The 25,356-nt window shown below is 46.5% G+C and overlaps 1 protein-coding gene and 1 non-coding gene across 2 annotated transcripts; one reads left to right on the top strand and one right to left on the bottom strand.

Moving 5' to 3' along the window:
* Nucleotides 1-1,557: 1,557 nt before the first annotated feature.
* Nucleotides 1,558-1,630, bottom strand: TRNAF-GAA. Its single transcript has one exon. It is a non-coding gene; the product is annotated as a tRNA-Phe (tRNA).
* A 17,529-nt stretch (nt 1,631-19,159) lies between these two features.
* ARC (activity regulated cytoskeleton associated protein) lies at nt 19,160-20,983 on the top strand. The gene has a single exon (XM_040587487.1). The coding sequence runs from the start codon at nt 19,671-19,673 to the stop codon at nt 20,883-20,885; it is 1,215 nt and encodes a 404-aa protein (XP_040443421.1). The 5' UTR covers nt 19,160-19,670; the 3' UTR covers nt 20,886-20,983.
* Nucleotides 20,984-25,356: the final 4,373 nt, after the last annotated feature.

Below are 25,356 nucleotides of genomic sequence, written 5' to 3'. Positions count from 1 at the left end.
TGAGGGCAATATGTGGGATGTACATACACAACTACCTCAGGTCTGTTTCTGTAACAAAATGAGGCCCAAAATACCTACCAAATTTGATATAAATTAATCCTGCACATGGACTATGTGGGGGGCTCTGACCTACTCTCATCCAGTTTGCGGACCAGGAAGCTCAAGCCTAATCTAGATGCAGGCATAGACAGTAGGAATAAGGAGCCTTTGGTTTTTGCACCTGGTGCATTCTTGAGCCAAAGGATCCTGCCTGAGTGCATCAGGTCAGCAGAGGTCTATACTGGGTTAGCAGCTATTATGTTTCTTGAGCTAAGCAGAAGAGCAATGCATTTCCTGGCTGTACTTGCTGTGTTGGCTGTTGATAGAGGCAGGACCTGTGGTATCTTTTCAAGCCTTAGGCAGGTCATGATGTCATTGACATATGCACAAGTCATTATTCACATCCTGATCAGAGAAGTAATCTCCTGGGAGAGCTGCAGGATCTGATAGGGTTATGTTCAGAGCTTAAAGAGCATCATCAGAATGAAAGAGAAAAAGAAGAGGTCTCTGTTTTGTTATGGAGAAAAGACTGGATGAATGTTGGTGTTGATCTTTGAGAAACCGATAGTCAAAGGTTTGCTGCTTCTCACTTCTTTTTTTTTTGACAACTGGTAATTCACATCTTTTCTGTTTGCCTGAAGGTCTCCATAGATCAGGAATTAGTCAGAAAGGGATGGAGAACAAAACACAAAACCCAGTCACTTAGTTGTAAAAATCTTTGGGTTGCTGGTACATTGAATTCTATCATTTTATAAAGTTCACCTTAAGAGCAGAAAAGGTTCAGGGAAGTGTAGGAAGCTTCATCAGAGATCTGGACCTGTTTCCCTATGAGCAACAGTTAGACACACCAGAACTCTTCAGCCTGGAAAAAATGTTAGGAAGAGGACTTGCTTCAAGGTCAGCTGTGATTCACACTAGAATTAGCTTTTTGATAGGGTATTTTTACTTTTCCCAAATCACAGTTTTGATTTCCTGCATGGTCCCATACACCAATATTTTTGCTGCAGTCTTTGAATTGTAAAACTGTGTCCCTGTTTCATAGACCCAGAACGACTGATGTTGGAAAGGACCTCTGGAGGTCATCTGGTCCAGTCCCCTTGCTCAAGCAGGGCCAGTTTCCAAGAGCCATGTCCAGACATCACAAGGATGAAGGTTCCACAGTTTCTCTGGGCAACCTGTGCCAGTGCTCAGTTACTCGCACAGTGGAAATATTTCCTGATGTTCAGAGGGAACCACCTGTGTCACGTTTTGTGCCCGTTGCATCTGGCCCTGGGGACAACTAAAAAGAATAAGCTCCATCTTCTTTGCACCCTCTCTTCATGTATTCATATACAGTGATAGGATACCTCCTGATACTTTTCTTCTCCAGGCTGAACAGCTCTCTCAGCCTTTCCTCATAGGAGGTATGCTCCAGCCCCTTGTTATCTTTATGACCCCTTTTTGCTGGACTCTTTCCAGTATGTCCGTGTCTCATACTGGAGAGCCCAGCACCGGGCACAGAAAACTACAGGAAAACACTGCTGAAGCCCGGGTTTGAACCAGGGACCTTTAGATCTTCAGTCTAACGCTCTCCCAGCTGAGCTACTTCAGCTCCACTGCAGGACAGTTTTTCACGTAAGTTGTTGGAAGATAATGAACGCTCAGACTTGCACCATTCAGACTGGTTCTGTGGACACTTGACTCTTATCCTGTCACTGGGGACCACTGAAAAGAGCCTGACTCAGTCTTCTTTACACCCTCCCTTCAGGTACTAATGTACATTGATGAGATTGCCCTCTCTAGGCGTTCCAAGGGACTCTGTGCATGGCTGAACTACAAAGGGTTTCAGAAGCAATGAGAGAAGTGCAGGAAGTAAGTTTCATCAGGAATTGTTACACACAGGTTGCCCTAAAACCTTTCTTCTTCCCCAGTTTGAGAAGTCTAATTTACAGATTGCTAGCAGCTGGGAGAACACAGCAGAGACACTTTTCTGTGATCTTCTTCTTGACATTATAGTTGTTTCCCCTGACTTCACTACGGTCCCAGCTTCCCTTCCTAGTCTGCTGTGGAGAAGCAGTGCCCCTACAAATGAAGCAGTCAGGGACTAGTGACACCCAGGGTAGGAAAACCCCTGAAACCTTTGGGATTTGGGTAGAGTGTGACCCACCTATTGTTCTGCAGGCAACTGAACCATGACTTTCATCTCAAATACAATCCCACCATAAGAACTCCATCCCAGTTGCCTAAATATACACATTCAGCACTATCTGTGATACCTTAGGCTATCCCAGCAGTTCCACAGCTCCTACTTCAGAGGACTGTAGGCTTTCTTCATGACCCATCTCACATCTTTCAGCCCTGTGACTATGGCTTGAATGTTCTTGGGCTTCTTAAAAAGAAGCAGGCACCTAGGAAAATAAATTGTGTTTTCCTAGGTCAGATCAGCAGTCCATCTAGTCCAGTCCTCTATCTCTGAAAATGAGACAGGGAGACATTCCACAGGCCATCATATAAGTGTGGTCCATCCCCCTTGTGCCATATTCATGAAGTTGGAAGGAACAACACTGAAGAGCTGGTCATTCAGCATCTGTCCCTGGATCTATCACCAATGTTTAAACACCTGACCCGACATCAACTACCAGAGACCAATAAGGTCAACAATTATCAAAGATCTTTGAAAGAGAATAGCTGTGGTGGATAAATACACAAGACAGGAATAATTCTTACAGCCACATTTTCACTGGTAACACCCCTCCAAGCAGGTTTTCTCAGAGACTGGACTAAGCTGTCACTCCATAAAGCACACATCATCCATGCTCTGTTGGCTCTAAGTGAGTGGGTGACATGGAGCCATCTGTAGGTTTTTCCTAGGAAAGGGAGATCTGCCAGGTCAACTTGTATGGAAGCCTGGATCACCTGTGATTTAGTTCTGCCCTTCCAGCTGTCCCATTTTTGCTTCACCAGCTTTCTCCTTGTCAAGTAAAGTGACTGCAGAAACCAAAGCACTTCTGTTTCTCACCAGCTTTTCTGAGACAGGAAGAAATGATCCCAACGTGGGAACTGTGCTATTTGACAACCCACTCTGCCTTGCTGGAAATACTCAAGCTTCATCTGGGTACAAAATTGCTCCTGAAAGATGAGCTACACTACCACTTTGCAAACACTAGCAGTGCTGGTGGAAATGATGAAGTGAAGGATCTGATAAAGAACAAGCCTTGAAGGAAGTGCTACATTGCAGTTAAATTAGAAATCTGAGAAGCTGACTTGGTGGGAAGCTGGCTTATTCAGATGGTGAAACATCACAACTGAAAGTCTATGAGTAAAGTCATCAGAAGGAAGACTTGTATTGCAGTTTAACATGTCATATGGAAGAAGCTGGAAGCTTAGACTTCTCCTCATTGAAGAGAAAGAAATTAAACTTATCCTTCTGGCTCAATTCAGACCTAAGGGCTGGAGCTCCATAGGCAGCTCTGCTATGGGGAGTGAATGAAGCAGAAGGAGTGAAGCTGGGATGACTGCTCTGACTGCCTGCTGGGCAGGTTAAAATTGAAGCTTTTAGTGGAAGCTACTTTCCTGAGCAAGAGCTGTGGACACCTCTGCCTACCACGCACTTGTCCAGCTCACTGTTGCACTGTGCAAATGCAGAGATTCAGGAAAACTGCTCTGACAGTCTATGCATGTCATGAAAAAGGCAGATAGCCTCCGTGTTCTCCTGCTGGAAAAATAACCTGCCACTGTGACACTTACTTCTCTCATTGAGACTGTCCCTGTTTCCATCTCTGCTCCCATTTAGACCAGACATTTTCTAATAGGTAGCCTTGCACTTCATCTTTGATTTTCTTCTAGTAGTTTCCTCAGGTCACTTCTGTGTCCAGGGGGTCTTCAGAGTGTGGGCTTCCCATACTCAAACCCCCATGTTGTTATCACTCCCCCTGCAAAATCTTCTGTTTCACAGAATCATAGATTTGTTTAGGTTGTAAAAGACCTTCAAGATTGAGTCCAACTGTTTCCTTCCTGCCTTCTCCGTCAGACATTTAATAAATTCCTCTCTCCAACCTCTGCCTCCTCTGGGCCACAACACCCTAGATGTCCCTAGTGACACTAGGACTGCAAGGCACACAGGTTGTAAAAAAGACCTGTTGGCCTTTCACTGGATGGAGAATCATAGAACTGTTTAGGTTGGAAAAGACCTTTAAGGTCAGCAAGTCTGACCATTAACTCAGCAGTGCTAAGCCCACCAGTAAACCACATTCCTAAGTGCCATGTCTACATGGCTTTTAAATGCCTCCAGGGATGGTGACTCAACCACTTCACTGGGCAGCATGTTGAAATGCTTGACAACCCTTTCAACAAAGGAATTCTTCCTGATATCCAATCGGAACCTCCCCTGTGCAACTTGAGGCTCTTGTCCTATTTTTTGTTACTTGGGAGAAGATATGAACACCACTTCATTACAACCTTCTTTCAGGTAGTTGTAGAGGGTGAGAAGGTCTCCCCTGAGCCTGCTTTTCTCCAGGCTAAACAACCCCAGTTTCACTCATGTCTTGAATAATGTCTGTTTTGTTTTGGTGCCCCACCCCAGGTAGGAAGTGAAAAAAACCTAACGAGTGGAAATCTGCACAGGGAATTACTGTGTAAACCATGTTTATTCAGCCTGGAAAAAGAAAGGGTAAAAGGAAGGATATTATAGGGTCTAGAGAAGAGTCATTAAGGGTTGATTACTTGTTGAGTCTTCCGATGCAGGAACTAAGGGTTACCAGTTGAAATGAGCAAGTGTCAAACTCAGAATAAAGAAAAAGAAGTAGTTTCTTCACACAACATCTAGTTATCTGTTATATCTGTTATAGATCCCCAAAGTGTAGAGATTTATGGAACAAAAAACTCCACCAGGAGTGTGCAAATATGAAACTATCTGCTTTGGTTCATGCAGTGCCTGAGCCACAAATCTCTGGAGATTAGGAGAGTATCTAGTGATATAACACGTCATTCTTTTTCTCTGTTATTATACTCTTCTACAGGTATTAACTCATGGAAAATGTTGCAGACTGGATTTTAAGTTAGATGCTCTTCTGTAGAGCTTCTCTGGCATCTACTTATACTCATACCCTGGCTTCTTGAGACGTCAGTAAAGTGTCAGCTTGTTAAACCATGTTGGCACAATGGCAAGAGTTGTGCTGGAGGTGTCATTTCATGCCATCAACTGTTTGATCTACCACTCCTACACAGGTATTTGAGGCTTTGGCCATGTCAAACAGATTATAGGAGATCCTTCTGTCCCCACTTTCCCTCCTGCCATTCTTCCAGTTTTCCTATCATTCAAGGTGGATCTACCTGAGCTTTTAAAAATATCCATCTGGCATCAGCCAGATGCAGCTTTCAAAAGTTATCACATTAATTCCACACAGAAAGCCACCACTGAGCCCTTATCCCAACATTGAGGTGCCTGTCCATGTTGAGAGGCATGAAGCTGGCCTTTGTGGGCCAGTGTGCGTTCACCACCCCTTGCTGAGTGCACTTTTTTTTTAATGGGGTTAAGACAGATGGAGGTGCAGGAGAGGTGACCTTTTCTACCCAACTCAGCACATCAGATTTGTTACAAATTTTAGTTTTCATTGCAGACTTCCTTCCACCAAACTATGTCACTGATGGGATTTTGTCCCATTTCTCCACTCTTAATCGAGCTATCTGCACCAGGGGAGTGACAGACAACTGCAGGGTTGAGATGCTGTTGCTTTTCACATACTGACATGGGTCTGATGTGTCAAATAAAGCACATGTTCTTCCTTTAGGTTTCTTGAAATTTTTCTGTCTCATTACACTGAGTGGGCTTCTGGTTTACTTGAAAAGTGTTTCTAGCAATTATCTCTATTTTGTGCTCTCTGTTTTCTTTTTCTTTCTCCAGACTTTTCTGAAAATGATCTCATTAAGAACATGGAACAACTCCTGTTTCTGAAAAAGGTTCCTTGAGGTTTGCAAAGGTCTCCCAGCAGGAAGATTGCTTGTCTCCATTTTCCTTGCAGTTCAACAGACCCCCAAGTGAGCCCATTAGCAAAAATGGACTGCTTGAAAAAAAAAAATATCTACAAAATATGCAACAGTAGCAGCAATAGCTCTGAAATGTAAGGCTCCAGTAGGCAACAAACTACGTTTGCAAACCTCATCTTTGATGGCAGTTTAATATGTTGGAGAAAGAATGAGATGATGGCACAAAGGGGACTGTGGGTGCTACCTACTGCAATAGCTGTGAGGGGATGTGCTAAACAGGATGGAATATTGGGCCTGAGATAACTCAATTGTTGTTTTGGAGACATAAATGCATCTTTGAAAAACAAAGTTAATGAAGCCCCACTGCCAAACTATGCCTGTCATGTAGTCCTTCTACCTCCTTAAGTCTGATGTTTAAAAGATGCTGTGATTGTTAGCCAATTCTTTAGGCACATGTATGTGTGCACGTGTGACTATGGGTTCTTTAGAATTTTGATTTAAGGCTTGGTTTTTAGGGATCCAAGCTGTGAATAACAGCACTGCTGTCCTTATGCACAGTATCCTTGTGCTTGAAACATGTACCTTGGATGGAGGGATGAGGGCTGTAGCCCTGCTGCTGCCTAAAAAAATTATCTGGATCTGGGTCAATATTTGCAGTCTCCCCTGTACTGAGATACCCACATACTGACTGGTAGGTAGACAGTGAGAGAAACCCCAGACCTGGTGTTTAAGTTCTCCCCAAGTCTGAATCACTCTTTTCTGAGAAAATTACGTTTTAGTATTTGCTCTAGTGAGTCTTATACAAAGAGCGAGACCTGAGAGATCTCGGATGTATTTCACTCAGAGTGATGGTGGAATTTGGAAAAATGGAGGTCAGTGATCACCAAATTTCTGTTGCCAATCAGGCAAAGGAAGGTATTTGAGGCAGAACTTTCTGAGCTTCATGAGGGTACCTGTGCAGAAAAGGGAGGGACATGGTCATGTCCTTGGTTGTGTCCTGAGTGAACCCAGGTTGACCAGACAGCAGGAGAACACCTGGTCTGAGAGTTTTATCTTGGCGCTAAGTACTGAGAGACACAAGTCTCAGCGTAAATTTGTTCTGTGCCAGTTACTGGATATTGCAATGTTACAGTTATGCTCAGCACACAAGTCCTCTTGCTTTTCCCAGGCTTTATAACATTTGCAGATCCCTCTCTGCCTCCACAAACTGACAAAGCACTGTGCTTTACCCAGATCTTTCTTTCAGGATGGATCTCCCACTGCCATTTCAACCCATCAAAACTTTATTTTCAGAAGCATAAAACAAATGCATTCAGGAATTACGTTTTTAATAACTGTCAGCAGACCACAGCAATAAAATGGGTACTAAGAAAGCAGAAAAACAGTACCAAGAAAACCTTTGTAAAAATAACAGGTGCATTAAAGTGTGTAGGGGTATGTAGGTTTATTTAAGACAATAAAACACAAACCAGGTGGCACACTACCTCATTAGTAATCCACTTGTTCTTGCCAAACATGCTTTGGTGAGACTCCTTGAGAGGTTTCCCAGAAACTTATAAAATTAGTAGTAAACAACTCTTCTTGGAGGTTATGAAATATGTTCTGACTCTGCCTGGTATCCCAGCCCCCTTCTGAAGTTTTTCTCTGTTTTGCAAAGCATCCAGAAGTTACTGGGAGAAAAATAAGGGAACAAAAGAGAGGGAATAAGATAAGTATAGGTAGAATCCACGGTAATCAGCTTCACATTGAAAAGCATAAGAGTGATTGCTTGGACAGTGATGGTATCTTCATGTATAAATGGGTTTGTTACTTAACTTTGGTGATTCATGCTGTCAGGCACAGGGATGAGGCAGCTGCCAGATTTGATGCTGGGAAGGAATTTTCTCTCCCAGAACAGATTGGCAAGGAATTTGCAAAGCTGAGGGGTCAATAAAAAGGGCCAGATACTGTTCTGATGAACATGTGGACAGGCAGGGGGAACATCCCAGAACACAAGAACAGCACTGCCATGTTCCTCCTCATGGTACCAAGCACGCCTCCAAAACCAGTGCACAACCCTTAAGCCCATTCTCCCACACCACCAGTAGACTTGTAATCCACAAAGGTGGACTTTGGTGGTCTAGCCAAAGACTACTCTCCTGTTTCCTATGGATGAATACTGGAGGAATGGGTATTTTCTTATTTTTCACATTTTTCACATTATCTATTTAATCTATGTTTCTAAAAAATGCCTAACTGAAGCTACACAAGTCTTAGCTTTTAAGTGTTTGGGGTAGGGTTTTTTGTTTTGTTTTGTGTTTTTTTGTTTTTAAAGAGTGTCTAAAGAACATGTTCCAGATGCCTGGAAGGAAGAAAGGAAGCCAGAAAGGAAAAGACAACAAAGGAAAACAGTGGAGCTATTTAACTGAGATAATTTTAGTTGTTCTAAATGCCACAGGCAATTTGCACAAATATTTGGAGAGAGGAGATGAGGAAGTAAGGAAAAAGTTCTGTGCTCGTCATTCAGTCCCCACATTAAGGGGAGGAAGGTGTCCTTTCAGAGGTAGAGCAGGACCCTACCTAGCAGTTGTTGGGTAATTGCCTTCTGAGCCTTCACGGCCTCCCCTGCACTCTACCAGGCCACAACACAAGTTCATCCAGACCTAACAGGGCCTGATGGGGAAACCCTCCGTTTATGGGGCTGAGCAAAGAAATATGGTACTCGCAGGGTGGGTGAATGGGGATAGCCAGCCCGGGTGATGGGGGTGCACATCCCTTCTTCATCTGGACCCTTGTGTCTTAGATGAACCCCTGATGAGACACTTCTGGGTCAGGACAAGACGTGGTCACTCCTTGTGGGATCCCTATGCTTTGTGGGTGACTGAATACACATAAGCAGGGAGATGGTGTCAGCTTTTCTGTGAGATATGCGATGCATGGCCCAGGCTATGTAATCTAAGATTTAAGACTGGCAGTCTGGCCTGATGGATGTTTGATCAGGTATTCAGAAGGGTAAAGCTCTTGCAGAAGATGGCTAGTTAGCTACATGAAGGCTGGAGTTCTCCAGTTGTGAAGAAAACACAATTCAGAGAGGTGTTTTGAACGTGGTTTTCCAGGAAGGGCACCCTACCCTATAACTATTCTGGACAATGACATCCTCCTCATTAATAATGTAAGTCATAAATATGATTTTTAAGACGCACACACCCCAAACTACAGGTTTGACTAGAGGCTGATGTTCAGTCAGCTCCCTGCATGACTGCTGGCAGAAACATGGGGGTACCCTGATGAGATTGTGTTGCCCTCACAAGACTTGATGAACACAAGTAGACAAATGATGCTTTTCACATGCATCCCATGCAAAACTTGGGGAGGGAGTTGGAAGATTTTGGAGACCAAAAAATGGATAGGAAGAAGGGGTCTGCATGTGCTCATTCTGGGGGCCGTAAAGCTCTAAATCGTAGGGTTTCCCCCTCCTTCACAGACCCCCTGAGCATCACTTCAGAGAGCCTTCCTGGCTCTGAGCAAAGCAGCACTGCAGGGACTCTCTCCCCCTCCCTGATGCAGAGCCTGGGGAGGAGGAAAAGAAGCTATAAACCCTTTGGAGCAGGCACCACATTTGGGGAGCCATGCCCACAGCATCCATATTTTAGTAGTGCCCCGGGGGCACTGCCCTGGCCCATTTTCACCCCCTGCAAAGCTCACCCGGCAAGCTGCCTCCCTTCCCTGTTGGCGAGCAGATGGGGGAAAGGCAGGAGCGTGCAGCAAATCCGATCGCTGGTACCCACGCTGCTCATCCCTTTTGTCTGCCCCTCTCCCTGCTCCCACTCACTCCTTCTCCCCCACACCCCCACCCACCTCACTGTCTCATTCAGGGGTGGCTCAGGGCGCCTCGGGCATCCGAGGGGATGGATACCAACCTCTGCCCGGCTTCTCCTTACGGAACCCATTAATACGGAGCTGCTGCCTTTCCCTCCCCTTCCTCCCAGCGGCCAAGCCAGACCGCTGAAAAACAGAAAATGGGGGTGTGAGGTGGGAAATCCAGGACACTACGTCCTTCCCCACAGCGTGGGTTGGGGTTCTGCGGAGACGGTCACTGGTGAGGCCCCCGTCTGTGCCAAGCAGTGAGAAACAGTGACAAACGGCAGAGAAACATCAGCTCAGTTGGCCAGATGCCCCTGCATCTCCCCCCCAGATCCTTCTCTCTTTCTGTTGCAACATTCCTGTCAGGACCCATGGAAAGCTAAATCCTATTGTGCTGTGAGAGAGCTGCCACCACCTCCCCAGCATCTGCTGGGCTGAGATCAGGAGCCCAGCAAGAGGGCAGCGCTGCCTGTCCCATCCCCGTAGCACTACAGCAGGATCAGCTCTCCCCAGGTCATGCCCTAGGGACATTAAAAAAAATACTTTTCAATCCTTAGTAATCTTTCACTAAAATAAAGCATAAATAACCCTGGCTACAATTATAACCTCTGATATTTTTTCCCCTTTTTTTCTTTTTTCCCTTTTTTCTCACCCCCACACCCCCCCCCCCCCCAGCCCTCCCCCGCCCTCCAGTCTTGGCCTTGCTAAAGTTGAACAGATCTGTGGGGACAAAATGTTCCCTTCTTAGCTGTCAGCTTCCCAGCTGGTACCAGCCCTATTGAAAGACAACCTCTACAAGGAGAAGGGAGATTGAGTAAATTCCTATGATCACGTGGAAAGACACTAGCAAGGAGAAAACTGGTGTCAGAATCACTTCTGTCCCAGACGTATGCTTCTTAATTTTCTGTCTTTGAAGGGTGCCTCCTTCCCTGTCCTTGTCTTCCTCATGATGTCTTGGAGCAGACTGCACCTCATGTAGGACCTGCAGTCCCTGCCCCATGGACCTTCCAGGTCTCAAGCTTTAAATAGGTCTTACACATGGACCTTCACTTATTGGCTGCATGCTCGCAAATACAGACCTTTCTCTGTGCAGAGATATGAAGCCTTTGCAGTGCTTTGTTCCCTGGACCTGGTGATTTCCAGCCTGAGATCACCAAGCAGTTGTGACCAGTGGGGGTGTAGTGATGTACCAGGTGGCTGTGGCACTGTGCTGAAGGTTGGTTGTTTTGTGGGGGTTTTTTTGTTTTTTTGTTTTTTTTTTTTTTGGGGGGGGGGGGGAAGGGAAGCTTCTGGAGAGCTTTACACAGCAACTTACTCCCTAGCTCCTGCTAGTCCTGATCTAATATGTCTTTTAGTGATGTTTGGGGCCTCATACATTTGGAAAGAAGAAATTAGTACAGTCTGCTGCTTGCTTGTCACGTTCCTCGTTTTTCCCTGAGCTACCCTGCTGTCCCTAATTATCCATCTCTCCTTTACAGGGACTTAAATAATGGAAATGGAATAGCTGGTTGAATTAGGCTGGGATAAGGATGCTTCCCTTCAGAAATGACCTAACATTACCCTTTCCGTTATTAGTGATGCAGGCTCCCCATTACCGCGTGAGGCAGCTGCTCTGCTGTTATCTTGAGCTGAAGGGACACAACTCCTGCACTGACTCAAGCTGTGGCTCCCTGTGGCTAGGAGAGATTAGCAATGAAAAGCAAGGATGCTTAGGGGAAATCCTTTGTTAACAACGATGCTGGGGCGGGGGTGGGGTGGGGTGGAGCGTGGGGGGTGGGGCAGGGGGAACAGTACAGGGACAAAAAAAAGAAATAGCTTAGAAGAAGGAGAGCAAAAAGGAAAAAGTTGAAAAAAGTTAAATTGAGTCACCTGAATGCTACAATTGCTAAAAACAGGTGAACGGTGGCCTAGTTTACAGCTTTCCGGTGACAATGGTTGTGAGAACAGCTAGTTGAAAACTGACAGACATCAACATATAGAGCTCTGGAGAGACAGTTTTGGTTGGCAACAGCAGTCTCATGTCCCAGTGCATCTGTGGAAAGACCTTGTGTCCTTTTGGTGCCCTTTGTGATGCTTTCATGTAGCCCACTGCAAAGAGCCAGACACACATTCCTATTAAAAGAGAGGTAGAGCATCCCATACCCCATCATTGAAGGATGTTCATGGTCCATGGGCGAGGAAATCACTGTCCAAGCGCTACAAGAAACAAGTAAGTAAACAAACCACATCCACAAAACAAGTTATAATAATGCATTTAATGTTTCCTTTACTTTTAGGAATGTTCCAGCACTGAGCAGACCTGGGTTTAAACCCTAGTGCCAAATTAGCCAGAGCATGGCTTCAAACCTGCCTGGAATGTTGTCCAGAGACACCTGTGTGGCCAAATCCTAGCCAGGCTGGCATAGGCAGGTTTCAAAATGCCTTGGGATTTCAGTCTGAGTGGGGCAAATAAAGTGGGGGGTTATGCCTGCCTGAAGAGAGAAAAGTTACCCATCTATTTGATAAGGCAATCCATGGTTCAGGCAGAGAAGAGGTTTTTTAGATGAACAGAAGACTAAACTTAGACATTTGCAGATGAAGGGATTTCAACCTGAAAACAGGAAAAAATCCTGCTTAGCATGTCCCCATTATGAATCTGGAGTTCTCTAACTCAGGCTGGGGGCATCAGCCAGAGGGAAGTAAATAGGGAATTTGAGAATGAGGTTAGCATGGAGGTATTGACATAAACATGCCTTTTGTTGCTGTTGCACATTTTGGAGGTAACTACAATACCATGCACACAGACTTCTGCATCCCTGATAAATCCAGACCTGCTTTGTCTGAGGACTCCTTAGCTTCCCCTCAAGGGAACAGAGCTGTTGCCACTCACAGAAAGAGCAGGATGATGTAATTTAATGGGGAAAAGGGGCTGTGGTGGGACTGGGACTGGCTGCTAACAACCACAACAAGGCAATATTTTCTATTATGGCCACAGGAATCTCCCATTGCTTCTTCCTCCCCACAGACCATGTCAGGGAGTTTGCAGCTTGGAAATCTTCCCATGAGCCAGTCTAGCTTCACTGATGGAAAACCAGGCTCCCACCACCCCTAATGCCTTTTCCATGTGCCCTAGTCCAGGAGGGAAAATTCACATAGGTGCTAAGAAAGTGAAGGAGAGGCTTAACAACACAGCCTCACCCATGGGAACAATGTCATGTCTCTGAGGAACAGGAGCAGGTAAGCTATGGGGCAGTCTGAACCACTCTGTCCCCATCATGTGAGTAGCTGGTACTGCCAAAGACATGTGGATGCCCATCTTTCCCCTGGCTCACCACATGATCAAGGGTATGGTTTGACAGCCTGGCAACCTGCCACCAAAAAAGACAATGTCCCATTTTCCCTGTGTGGCTGTGATCTCCCAGAGCTCCTCTACCATCACTGCTGGGCTCATCTCACACTGCCATAGGGGTGTTAACATGAAACCCAGACAGAAATGGTAAAGCAGAGCCAGGGCTTCAGGGGACGGTGGGACTGGCTCTGTGGACTGCAGATAATCCTTAGATCAGCATGGGCACATCATCCTGACAGACGGAGAGAAACACAGCTCTCCTGGACTGGTGGGACTCTGTCAGCCAAGCCACACCAGGAGATGAACCAGGGCTGTGCGCTTCACAGCCACCCCACTGCTTTTCCTGATTTAGCAGACCTGTGAGTTTCAGTTTTTACTGCTGAAAAGGAGTGAAAAAGCACTAAATTCAGAAACTTTTACTAGAACACTTAAGAGGGGCACCTTAAAGGGGGGTATATAGGGAAGAAACAAGCATGCGGCCAAACGTGGGTCAGATTCAGCTCTCAGCCACATGGCAAATGAAATTCCATAAAACAGGTATGAATCAGGCCCTTCAACTTGGAGCTTGCTTGTTTTGCTAACAACAAATCTACTCTAACAATTTGTCAGTGATGTGCACAGGAGGAAAATGAAGTTCATTTGCAGAAGTCTTCCTATTTGTGTTGACCTCGTGAGGGTCATAACAGCCAACAGCAGAGTTCAGGTCCTTGCCATGAAAAATATTGATATCTCCTTTGACTTTCTTGATTTAGCCTCAGGCAGATTTGAGGAGGCAAACGAAGCGCAAGGAGGCACTCATTAACATTTCCTTTGCCCAGTGAGGAAACGAAAATAACAAACATCCCATTAAATAAGGGAAAAAAACCCTCTATAAAATGCAGAAGATATTTTTAGTCTGAAAACAAAACACTCTATCTTCCCGGCAAAGTAGCGCTTTTCAGATGAAAAGAAAAAAGGAGAGAACTTGCAGGCTCCTCCACACCAGAAGGAGTAGCATTAATAATAATAATAATAATAATAATAATGATCACTGTTAGTATTGATAGCAGGCTGCCCTCAGTTTCTCACTTCCTTCCCCACCCTCTCAGCAAGTGACGTGTGGGCCCCAGCCATGGAGGACAATGGGTGGCCAGGAACAATGCAGCCATTGACGTGAACCGTGTTTTGAATGTGAAACTCTGTGTTGTGAATGCCAGCTTCAATGCAATAAAGTGTTCCGGTGCTGGAGATGGATGAATAGAGACATACGGTGTAAATTAAATGTGTTATTCTTCTCCTATTTATTTTTTTAAAAATAAATTAAAATGTCCAAAACCTTGGTTTCTCTTGATTTTTTTCCCCCTCCCTGAGGGTTTTGCTACCAAACAAATAACTGGCCAGCTTTGTCTGGTAACCTGTAGGACAATCGATAGAGATTGAAAAGGCATAGAGGCAGAAGGGAGGGATTCTGTTTTGTTTTGTGGGGTTGTTTTAGGTTTTTTTCCCTTTTATTTTTTCTTTTAGGAGGAGGAAGCAGTTCTGGAAGTATAAAGGAAAATTCTAGCACAGCAGACATATAATAACAGCAAATACCTTGCTCACAAGTAGAAAAAATAGTTCCTGCAAGAATGTGGAATTAATTGCATGCTGGACTTCAGACTTCTAACTTCAGGCACTTTATAGAGTCCTTGGTGAAAGACAGGGTTCTCCAGACAGTGATTCTGAGCAAGGAACGCAATGCACATCGCAGTGTGTAATTGGGAAGGGACCCTGGCATCACAGTAGGGTAATGCAGCATCTAGCAGAGCTCTTCCGAGCATAAGCCACTAAAAGACAGCACAACTAAGCTGCACCATAAACTTTCCCAAGCCCTGGGATCTCCCCCTTCTCACTCACCCACCAGGTTCATCTGGCTCACAGCTCAGGCTCAGCTCCAGGAAGTGGCATGTCTTGCCATAAGGTAGATCTGAGCAAAACGCTCATCCAGATGAGGTAGAAAAAGGATACTGACAGAAGAAAAGCAACCAAACCCCATCCAGTTTGCTCTAAGGCGAGGTGCAGCAAAAGCCTGCACCCTGAATGGCTGCAATGAGCGAGTGCCACATGTCCTCTGCAAAGCGCTGTTGTGACAGCACTGGGGAATGTGCCAGTGCTGGCTGCGACTCAGTGGCCCTTTCATCTGGTCCCTTCCCTGCAGTGGGGCTTTCTGTTGCTGCTCACTGCCATGTGCTCCTTTTGTCTGCCTGTAATTATTCTGTTGGCTTTTCATTTTTTCTTTTTTCATTTTTTTGGGGGTCTGATCCTGATCTACTGTGGTTTAAAAATGTTCAGGAAGCTCTAAAGAGACAACCCACGCTGACACCATCCCTGCTGAGCTACGAGATGTGGCTTTTGCTGTTTTCTCTCCCTTCCTTGTTCCTGCTCAGCTGTTTTGGAAGAAACTACCCCTGCTCACTGATTACCCTTTTTCTTTCTTCCTCGTACTCACTTCCCACCACCCTTACCGCTCTTCTTGCCCTCCCTCATTTCTTGGACCTCCTGTGGCCACCCAGAGGACCACATGTGCTGCAGTCTTCTCCATCCATCCCTTTGTCAGGTCCTCTGAGGCTAGGCAGCTAATTTCAGCAGAAGTGTGGCTGCCTCTTTATGAAGCCCTGGGGTAAAGTGTGGCTATGACAGCCTCCTCCCCAGCCTGCCCAAGTCCATGGCTCTTGTCCTTCCATGCCCGTCTGTCTCTCTGTGCCCGGAAATTGTCTGCCTGCCTCAAATTGCCTCTCCCCCTCAGCTCCCAGTGCTCTACATCTCCCTCCTCCCTTTGCTTCCGGCTCCCCTCTCTCCTCCTCCTCTACCCACGCACCTTACTTTAATTAGAAATACAATGAAAATGCTTATCACTACATCTTAATCAGCAAGTCATTCCCCAGCAGGTCCAGAAGGAAAACCCCCGTTCCTCCTCGCCTATCCTGTCTCCCCCACTACCTCCACAGAAGAAGAGCACACAGATTAGGAGGAGAGCTCTGTGGAAAGGTTACTGAATGAGATGAACCTAGAGACCTGGACAAGCTGGACAAATGGACAAAAAACCCCCAACATTATGGCATTTAATAAGGGCAAATTCTGTGCCTGAGAAGAAAGAGTCCCTGGCAGCAACTGGCTGGCAGAAACAGACCTGGGGGTTCTGGGGGACAGTGGTCTGAGTAGGATCCAGCAGTGTGTCCTGGCAGCAAAAAAATTATCCTGGGCTGTGGGAGCATGAGTACAGTCAGGAGGTCAATGGCAGTGATTATCCCCCTCTACTCAGGATGTATTAGTCCGTGTGTAGCTGCTGCAGCCAGGTTTAGGCCACTTAGGACAAGACATTCATCAGCTGGAATGAGTTCAGCACTGGTCATTGAGATCGTCAGGGCTAGAGCACTTGCCTGGTGCCTGCTGTGGGGCCAGGGCTTGTCCAGCCTGGAGAAGCAATGGCTTTGGGAGGACCTAATAGCGGTCTCCTGTACCTGTGGGGAGTTCATCAAGGAAACAGAGCCAGGCTTTTCATAGAGCTGGCTGGTGAGAGGACAAGAGACTTTGGGTATAAATTAAAACAATTTTAATTATTTAATTTAAATAAACTAAAACACTCAGTCTAGGTGTAAGTAAAAAGGCTTTCCCTCTCAGGACAGTCATGCAGTGGAGCAGGTTTCTCAGAGAGGGTTGGGCAATCCCCATCCCTGGGGTTTTCAGTATCTGAAACCTGAACAACATCGTCTGATCCAGTAGCTGAGTCAACTTAGAGTAGGAGATTGAGCTAGAAACCTCCTGAGGTCCCTTCCAGCCATGACAATCCTGGGATCCTATGACCAGGTCTAAGTGCCAAATGAGGCCATTCAAAGTGCTGAATCCTTCCAGACTGAAAACTGAGGGAGAATGGAAAGTGTCATGGGGTGGAAAGAGACAGATTTGGAGGAGTAGGTTTTATAGCCAGTTCATCCCAGGCTCTGGCATTTGATGGGACAAGCTGAAGTTGAAACCAGGCCACCTTGCAAAGTTAAATCCAGTCTATAACCTGTCCCCACCCACTGCAAATCTCTCAAGGGCCATTTCTGGGGATCCTGCGTGACAAGCTTTCTGAAAAATATCTTTACACCAATCCAGAGATACAGTGAGTGCACAGTCTCTCCCAATTCATGTGATCTCTTACTGGCAATGCAGGTTTAAGGTGAACTTTGGGGTATAGAGATAGCAGCATAAAAGGCTCCAGATCTGTCCCAACCCCTCAGATGACTGGCATCATGATTTGACCCTTTCTAAACACAAACACAGATGCACAAAAATCTCATGCTTAGGAAGGCTGGGCGAAAGTGGAGAAGTAAGCAAGGCAGAGGGCATATTTCTCTGTCAGTGATATATATCACTATAATCATATATGTGTGGGATAAAATGGCACTGTGAGGGTCTGCTGAATCAGAAATCCTGCATTTAAACCCTCAGGCTTTTGTCTCTTTCCCCACTCACTGTCACTCCCCACCTTCAACCAACCATGCAGCCCTTCTACGTCAGCTTGCTGCTACCCTAAATAACCTTCCTGTCTCCTGAGAATCATATGACAGTAGCATTTCTCCATGTACCACCAGCTGGTAGGGAATACATGTGTCCCTTCCTGCAGCACATAGATATGGGGCGGGGGGGGGGGGGGGGGGGGGGGGGGGGGTGTCCTGATTCCTGTCCCTCATGCCCTTCAGCTTAGCCACAACCAGTTTTCTTCAAGGGGACTCTGCTTTAACCACATACATGAGGTCACCAAGACCTCCTTTCAACAGGGGTTCACTTCAAAGGCCATCTGTCCCCTCTGCATCTCGCTCTTACCCCAGGCTGGCTGCAGTCCCACCAGGAAGCACATGGCTAGGAGCTGCGGAAGCAGGCACCCGTCCTAAACCTCCCTGGCACACTGCCCACCATCCTGAGCAGAGGCAAGGCACCTCCCTACTGCCAACAGGCTTGAAATCCCTTTTTAGCTGATATTCATGAATCAGCATCCCACTGCCTCCAGCCACTGTCACTGGAAGGCAACAAGAAGCCCCAGATGTCCTCAGCACCCCTCCAAGGGTGTTCCGGCAGGGAACTCTCTTAGGGAATCCTTTATCTCTGGCTTATATAAGACCCGGGGACTCCTTTTATGGTTGGCTTTTCCTGCTTTGTCAAGAGCAAAGAACAAATGTAGCTTCATCTGCGCTTGTGGGTTGGCTAACTGATTAAGCATCTGATTCAAGCTAAGTACAGAACAGGCTTTTGATGGGTGGATTTAATTTGGTGTAAAAACCAGGATGCCATCCCCCTCCCTTACCGAATATTCCCAAGATAGCAGTTGGTCTGGTGCAGCTAAGCAGTGGGGATGACTCCCACCTACTAGTGCATTAGAAAGTCCAGCGTGCTCCAATTTGTGCTGAAGTGGCTCCTTTGAGTGTTCCCCCCTCTCCTTCCCCCCTCCTCTTTTTTTCTTTCTCTCCCCCCCCGCTGAGTTGCCATCACTTCCAAGCATTTACATTAGGAGTGAGCTCACTCTCTGTGTGTGTGTGTGTGTACACATACACATGTGAGGGTGTGCGGGGGGCCCGTGGGCGTCTGTCTTGGTATGACACACTGAATTCCTCCTCTTCTCCCCCTCCGCGAGTCCTGCCAGGGGCAGCATGCTAATGATGACCTTGCTGAGTAAATACTTGTGGAATGAATAAGTGTTTTTCCTGCAATCTGAAAGGCGGAAGGTGCGATTACTCATCCATCTATCCAACTGTCTCCAGCACCTTTCAAGTGCTTCTCGCGTCGAGTCTGGGGGCGTGCGTGAGGGGGTGGGAAGCGAGGGAAGGCTGCCAAGATCTGGGTTGCCACAGACACCAGCCTTGCTTTTCCTCCAATGAACGCTGCACCGAGCATGCTAGAGGAGGCAGGGCACCACCCACGTGTTGAGCTGTGTGGGGTATAAGTAGACGGAGGAGCCTGGTCTAGTGGCAGATCAGACAGGGAAGAGAAGCAGCTCTTGCATCTCTAGTGAAAGCATTTTTGACTCGCCAAGTTTACCCGAGGAGAAATCACCAGGATTTTTGCAGCAGCCTCCAGCTTCTCTGTGCATATCTGTGTGTTTTTCTCCAGCGGGGACTCTCTGCTGTTCAAGACTCTCAGCTCCGGATGAGCAGGTAGCGGGCACGCGTGTGGGGCTGGATGTCTTAGACAACTCCTATCCTTGTTCCTGGAGGATCCTGGCTCTCTCTGGGACACCCTGAGCACGTGAGACCAGCGTTTCCAGCTAGGCACTGGGAGAAATTTGCCTACAACTCTCTCTGGGATCCACGGGGACCAAACGTCTTGCTCTGCGGTGATATCTGATTTGGTTGTGTTTGTGTGAAAAAGTCCTTTGAGGGGGGTTTAGGAGTCTCTGTGTGTCTTTCAGAAAGTGTTGTGGTGGGGTTTTTGGGAGCCAGGTCTAGTGCCAGGGTTTACAACAGTCTTTTCCGTGTTTGAAACTCGCACAGTCGGAGCCATGCAGTTGGATAATGTCACCAGTGCAGGCATCCACTCTTTCCAGGGGCACCGTGGAGTTGCCAACAAGCCCAATGTGATCCTGCAGATAGGGAAATGCAGGGCAGAAATGTTGGAGCATGTCAGGAGGACCCACCGGCACCTCCTGTCTGAGGTCTCCAAGCAGGTGGAGCGCGAGCTGAAAGGCTTGCAGAAATCGGTGGGGAAGTTAGAGAATAACTTGGAGGACCATGTCCCAACTGATAACCAAAGATGGAAAAAGTCCATCAAGGCCTGCCTGGCCAGATGCCAGGAAACCATTGCCCATCTAGAGAGATGGGTCAAGCGAGAGATGAATGTCTGGAAGGAAGTCTTTTTCCGTCTAGAGAAATGGGCAGACCGTCTGGAGTCCATGGGAGGCAAATATTGTCCTGGGGACCATGGCAAGCAGACTGTGTCCGTTGGGGTGGGAGGCCCAGAGATACGGCCAGGTGAGGGGGAGATTTATGACTATGCCCTTGATATGAGCCAAATGTATGCACTGACCCCTCCTCCTGGGGAGGTGCCCAGCATCCCCCAGGCCCATGACTCCTACCAGTGGGTCTCTGTGTCAGAGGATGCTCCAGCCTCCCCAGTGGAGACTCAGGTCTTTGAGGATCCCCGGGAGTTCTTGAGCCACTTGGAGGAATACTTAAAGCAGGTGGGTGGAACAGAGGAGTACTGGCTGTCTCAAATCCAAAACCACATGAATGGCCCAGCTAAAAAGTGGTGGGAATATAAGCAGGACTCTGTCAAGAACTGGGTTGAGTTCAAGAAGGAGTTCCTGCAATACAGTGAGGGGACTCTGACTAGGGATGCTATCAAAAGGGAGCTGGATTTGCCCCAGAAAGAGGGGGAGCCCCTGGACCAGTTCCTTTGGCGCAAGAGAGACTTGTACCAGACCCTCTATGTTGATGCAGATGAGGAGGAAATTATCCAGTATGTGGTAGGCACCCTCCAGCCCAAACTGAAGCGCTTCTTGAGTTACCCCTTGCCCAAGACCTTAGAGCAGCTGATCCAAAGAGGGAAGGAAGTCCAAGGCAACATGGACCACTCTGAGGAGCCTAGCCCACAGAGGACCCCTGAAATTCAGTCAGGAGATTCTGTGGACAGCGTGCCTCCCTCAACCACTGCCAGCCCTGTGCCGAGCAATGGGACTCAACCGGAGCCCCCTAGCCCACCAGCTACTGTCATATGAGCTAGTCCAAGGGATGCAGCGGTCTGGGTTACATGAAAGGGAGAAGGGGGCATATTTAGGAAGCTTCTCCTTGGAGAGAGGTTCTGGCTGAGACGAGACATGAGGTGTCCTCAGTCCAACAGCCCATAGCAGAGGAATTAACTTTGCTTGTGGGGGGAGGGAGGCGATGGGGGAGAGGCACCTTAGGATGTGGTTGCCCACCTCACCTGAGCCATGCAATATGGGGGTGCTGGAGATACTGCTTGCACCACTCTGGGGAACAGACAATTTTATGAGATCCCTGAGAAGAAACTAGAGACAATTCCCAACTTCAGAGGCAGCCGCATAACACTGGCAGCTTTCAAGGACTTCATACAAGTGCAGCAATTGGCTGAGGGTTCCTACCCATCTGGATCTCTCCTTCTCCTTCCCTCCTCCCTCTTCTAAAGAGGTGTCCCTGTTCTGAGGAGACATCTTTCTTTTGACCCTTGGCCATTTATGATTTACCACGGGACTTCTGTTAACCTGGCAATCTCCTGTTCTTACTTGCTCCAAAGGATTTTTTTTTTTTTTTTTTTTTTTTTATGAGAAGAAATCCTATACTTCAGGAACTGAAATCTTTAAGAATGTGAATTATTTTTAGTGTTTTCAATTTCATTGCACCTATTACCTGCTTTAATGTTTTTCCTCTCAAGAGGCTCTTACCAGTTTACTTGTCTTAGGTTTTGCTCACTCCAATCAAGGCCACTGCAGTGCAGAGGCAAATTTTGCCCTTTCTCTGCACATTATACTGTGCATTCAGCAGGAAACAGAGTTTCAAATTAAGTTCTGAGCTCATTTATTGAAGAAGCAGTCTGCTTCCTCTCACAGAATAGGGGGTGTCAATGTGGAGAGAGGAGGCACCAGAGCTGTTTTGAGAGGGTGTGGGGGGGTTAAGGGAAGTAAATCCTTATACTTTGAATTAAACAAACAAACACATCCTAAATCCAGAGCAAAATATCCCCAGAGCAGCAAATCGAGTCCATGCTGATATGTGGAGACAAAAGAAGCTTTTGCCATGTAAAAGCAAAAAGAAGTGAATAGGAGAGCTGTGTGTCCCAGCACAGTTTCAGCCTGTGCATCACAACAAAGAGTTTCTGCTCACACAGACTCAAAATGCTCTTGGGAAGCCTGGTACCCCTGTCCTGGAGCACCTGAGGACAGAGCATTTTCTGTTCACAAAGAACTTTCTACAATATCTTGCCATGGATGGAGACAGACTTGGACTCTGTGACATCTTCCATGTTGAGACACGCTCAGCGTCCACCTTGCTTTGGCTAATGTCTCATGATAGGACTTTGAGATGAAACTGCTATAAGTCATGTCAAGAATTTTGGCTCTTCAAAGCTTCTTGTGGCTGGACACATCTTGAGCATCATCTGCATTCACCACCAGACCAAATAAACAACACCTCTGCAAGAGATGCAGCAGAGATTCAGCAACAGGAGTGCCCCTGGGATGCTCTTGGCTCCACAGCAGCAGTGACATGTGGCACTGGCGACTTTGAAGGCCTTCGGTGTGCCTCCTTCCAAGAGGCTGAAGGTAAGGCAACTTTCTGACATTGTCTTTTCTGCACTCCTCAAACGTAAATTAGCCATAGCCCATCCAGTAGGAATCTTGCACTGAGATAGGAAAAAAAAAAAAAAATCTGAAATGGGATATGAAGCATTGTAAGTGACAAATTAGGGTTTGAAGAAAGCTTAAGAGAGAGCCAGTCAAAGGGAACTAAAGCACAGTGAGTGGGAAAAGTTTCCAAACAGGACAGTATCTTGCACTTTCTGATTAATAGGGGGAGGAAATGGGAAGCTTCTTCACTAGTCTAGCCCAAGGACCTGCCCCATGAAGTTCTGGGCTTGAGTCCCTATCTGTGACAACACACCACAGGTCCACACACAGCCCAAAGGAGGTGCATGTCTGTGCTGCTCCCTTGCTAGAAGTGCGTTGGTCTCAGGAACAGTGGGGGCTCTCCTCTCACTTGTTCAGAGCGAGTTAGTTTGACAGCAGCTCTGTCTGCAGAGAAGGGAGCATTTCTAATGACCTGGGATGAGTGATAGGGAAGTGGGTGTCATTGCTGAGGATGAGCTGGCCATGCACTACAAGCATTATTTTCTCTTGGTTACAGTGACTCACTCAGATCCTCCTCTGAGAAGAAATCACTTCACAGTGCTCTGGATTTGGAAGGAAAGCCAAAGAGAAAAAGCTTCAACACCAAGTATTCAACATCAGACCTGCTGTCAGGATCCCTAGCCACCAACTGCCGGATCCACTGTCCGAAGGAAAGACTGACACAGGTATTTACCTCTCATCTTACCTTTTGGGGCCCTTTCTTAGCCTCCCCAGTGCCCTGACCTGAGATAGTGAACAGCCTGGGTGCAAATATCTGTGCTGGTCTTGAGACCTCAGCCCCAATACTTGCAAGAGACTGGCACCACCAGGTAGGTGGGATTTCTGCTTCTTGATGTAGGAACCCAAACACCAGCCCCAGTAATTAATGCTCTGGGGGCAGTGCACATCATGCCTTTCTTTCTGATGGACCTTTGGCAAATGCTTAGACACCAATACCTACCAGCATCTCCAGGCTGCAGAAACCTAGTGAGCACAGCTGAATTTAACCCCGCCTCCTGAGAAAACCCCTGTACTCTAACCTTTAGATATCTAACCAGAGCTGCTGCATTTTTTATATTTATTTATTTACAGAGATCCCTGCTGCTGTTTCTGAGTTTCCTTCTCTGTGTCCAAGAGTACTGCTTTCCCAGGGGAGAAGTGAGTGCTGCAGGAAGACAGAGGGCAAATCACACACCAAAGACCCTCCCATGCAGTGCAACACCGTGTTCCAGATGCTGACAGCCAGAATGAAAGACAGAAGCCACTTCCAACAGGACAAAGAAAAGTCTGAGCTGGTCCAGGTACTCCAACAACAGAAGAATGTGCTGAGAATGGAAAGAGAAACCAAAGGGCAGAACAGAAGAATCAAGTCTGGGCTTTGGGGACAGCAAGAATGCTGGGCTTGTATTGACTGTCTGTTGAGATCATTCTATACCTCTGCAGTTTGGGGCCACTGGGACTCACCTAATGAAAACTTCACTAGATTATCACTTTAAAAACTTTTCTGATTAACTTTGTCAAATGACTGACCCTACCTAGGCTACGAACCCTCCATGCTGTTAATGCTGTGACTCTGTTTTTCCTGAGTTGAGGGTAGCTTCATTTCATGCGGGTATCAGTTTCAAACCTCAAAGGGCTCTGTAGGTTTGGAGAAGCATCCTGTGGCCCAGATGCTTGTCTGAACTGCTTGAGCCTGCACAACTGGGCCAACTGTCTTGCCAGAAAGGAAAGTCTTGTGAGCCAGCAGGCGCTTCCTGGATCTGCATGGGCCAGAGTTACTGCAAGAACTGGGGTTCTTGTGCTGGCTTTGGCATGACTGTTTCCATCCAGACCCAGAGTGTGCCAAAGATTTGCAAAAGACAAGAGCTTGAGTGAGTTGAACAAGACAGTTTTGGTTCACATCTCAACTGAAGAGGTCCAGATGGTTCCTCTCTGTTCCAGAGCCAACTGCCCCGGGTATGCTTGTGTGTGTGTCAGTGCGGGTGTGTGCAGGTGTATGTGTGTTGAGCAATCAAATCCACCTAACTAAATTCTGTGGTGTTTTGTTGTATTTGAACTAATCCAATGAGACCTAATGTGCATTCCAACAATGCTCAGCAGAAATGTCCAGGACTGGAAAATTATATAAAACCACTTAAAGGCAGACTTCACAGGTATCATCTCAAGGTCAAAATTATGTTTGATTCTGAGGTGCTTAATTTCCACAGTACCTTTCAAGGGGCTTGACTGCCTCAATAGGCATTTTATTTTTCCATAGACTTTACTGCCTTTTTAATGAATTAGTTTGTTTGTGCTATTGGTCATTTGGTCCTGAGGTTTATACACTTTCGGCTGACTTTGTGGAGTGTGCAGAACTGAATTTCCTGGACTGATTTTATTTTAACTACTGCTCCTAGCAGATTGGAGCTTTACTTGTAGCACCCTGGTTTATATTACCAGCCTCTCCAGGAAGGACTGGTAGTTTATTTTCCTGGGGCAGAGTCACATGGATGAAGAAGTGTGTATGTTTTATGTCTGTGAGATTTTAGCAGATTTCATCCCTTAAAAAATTTTACATTTAACTCTGAAAAAACTACTTTAGAGTTTTTATTTTTACTAGAGATATTATTAATTAAAAAAAAAAACTTGTTTAAAGGCAAACACGTTGAATCGCTACAGGTTATAGAGGCTGAAGCCAAAAGGTCTTTGTAAGCCGACATCACTTGCCCTAGATCTGACTGTATCAGGCAGTTTATTCCTCATGTGTCATGTTGGAGTTACAAGATCACACCAAGCCACTAGAACCTGCCAATAGAATAGTGCTACTCTCTATTTGCTATTGTAGCAAAGCCTTTTGTAGATTTATACA

The sequence above is a fragment of the Falco naumanni genome, chromosome 3 (assembly GCF_017639655.2).
Source record: "Falco naumanni isolate bFalNau1 chromosome 3, bFalNau1.pat, whole genome shotgun sequence".
NCBI classification, from domain to species: Eukaryota; Metazoa; Chordata; class Aves; order Falconiformes; family Falconidae; genus Falco; species Falco naumanni.
The sequence above is the reverse complement of the archived record's forward strand: the minus strand, read 5'-3'. Positions and strand labels throughout refer to the sequence as shown.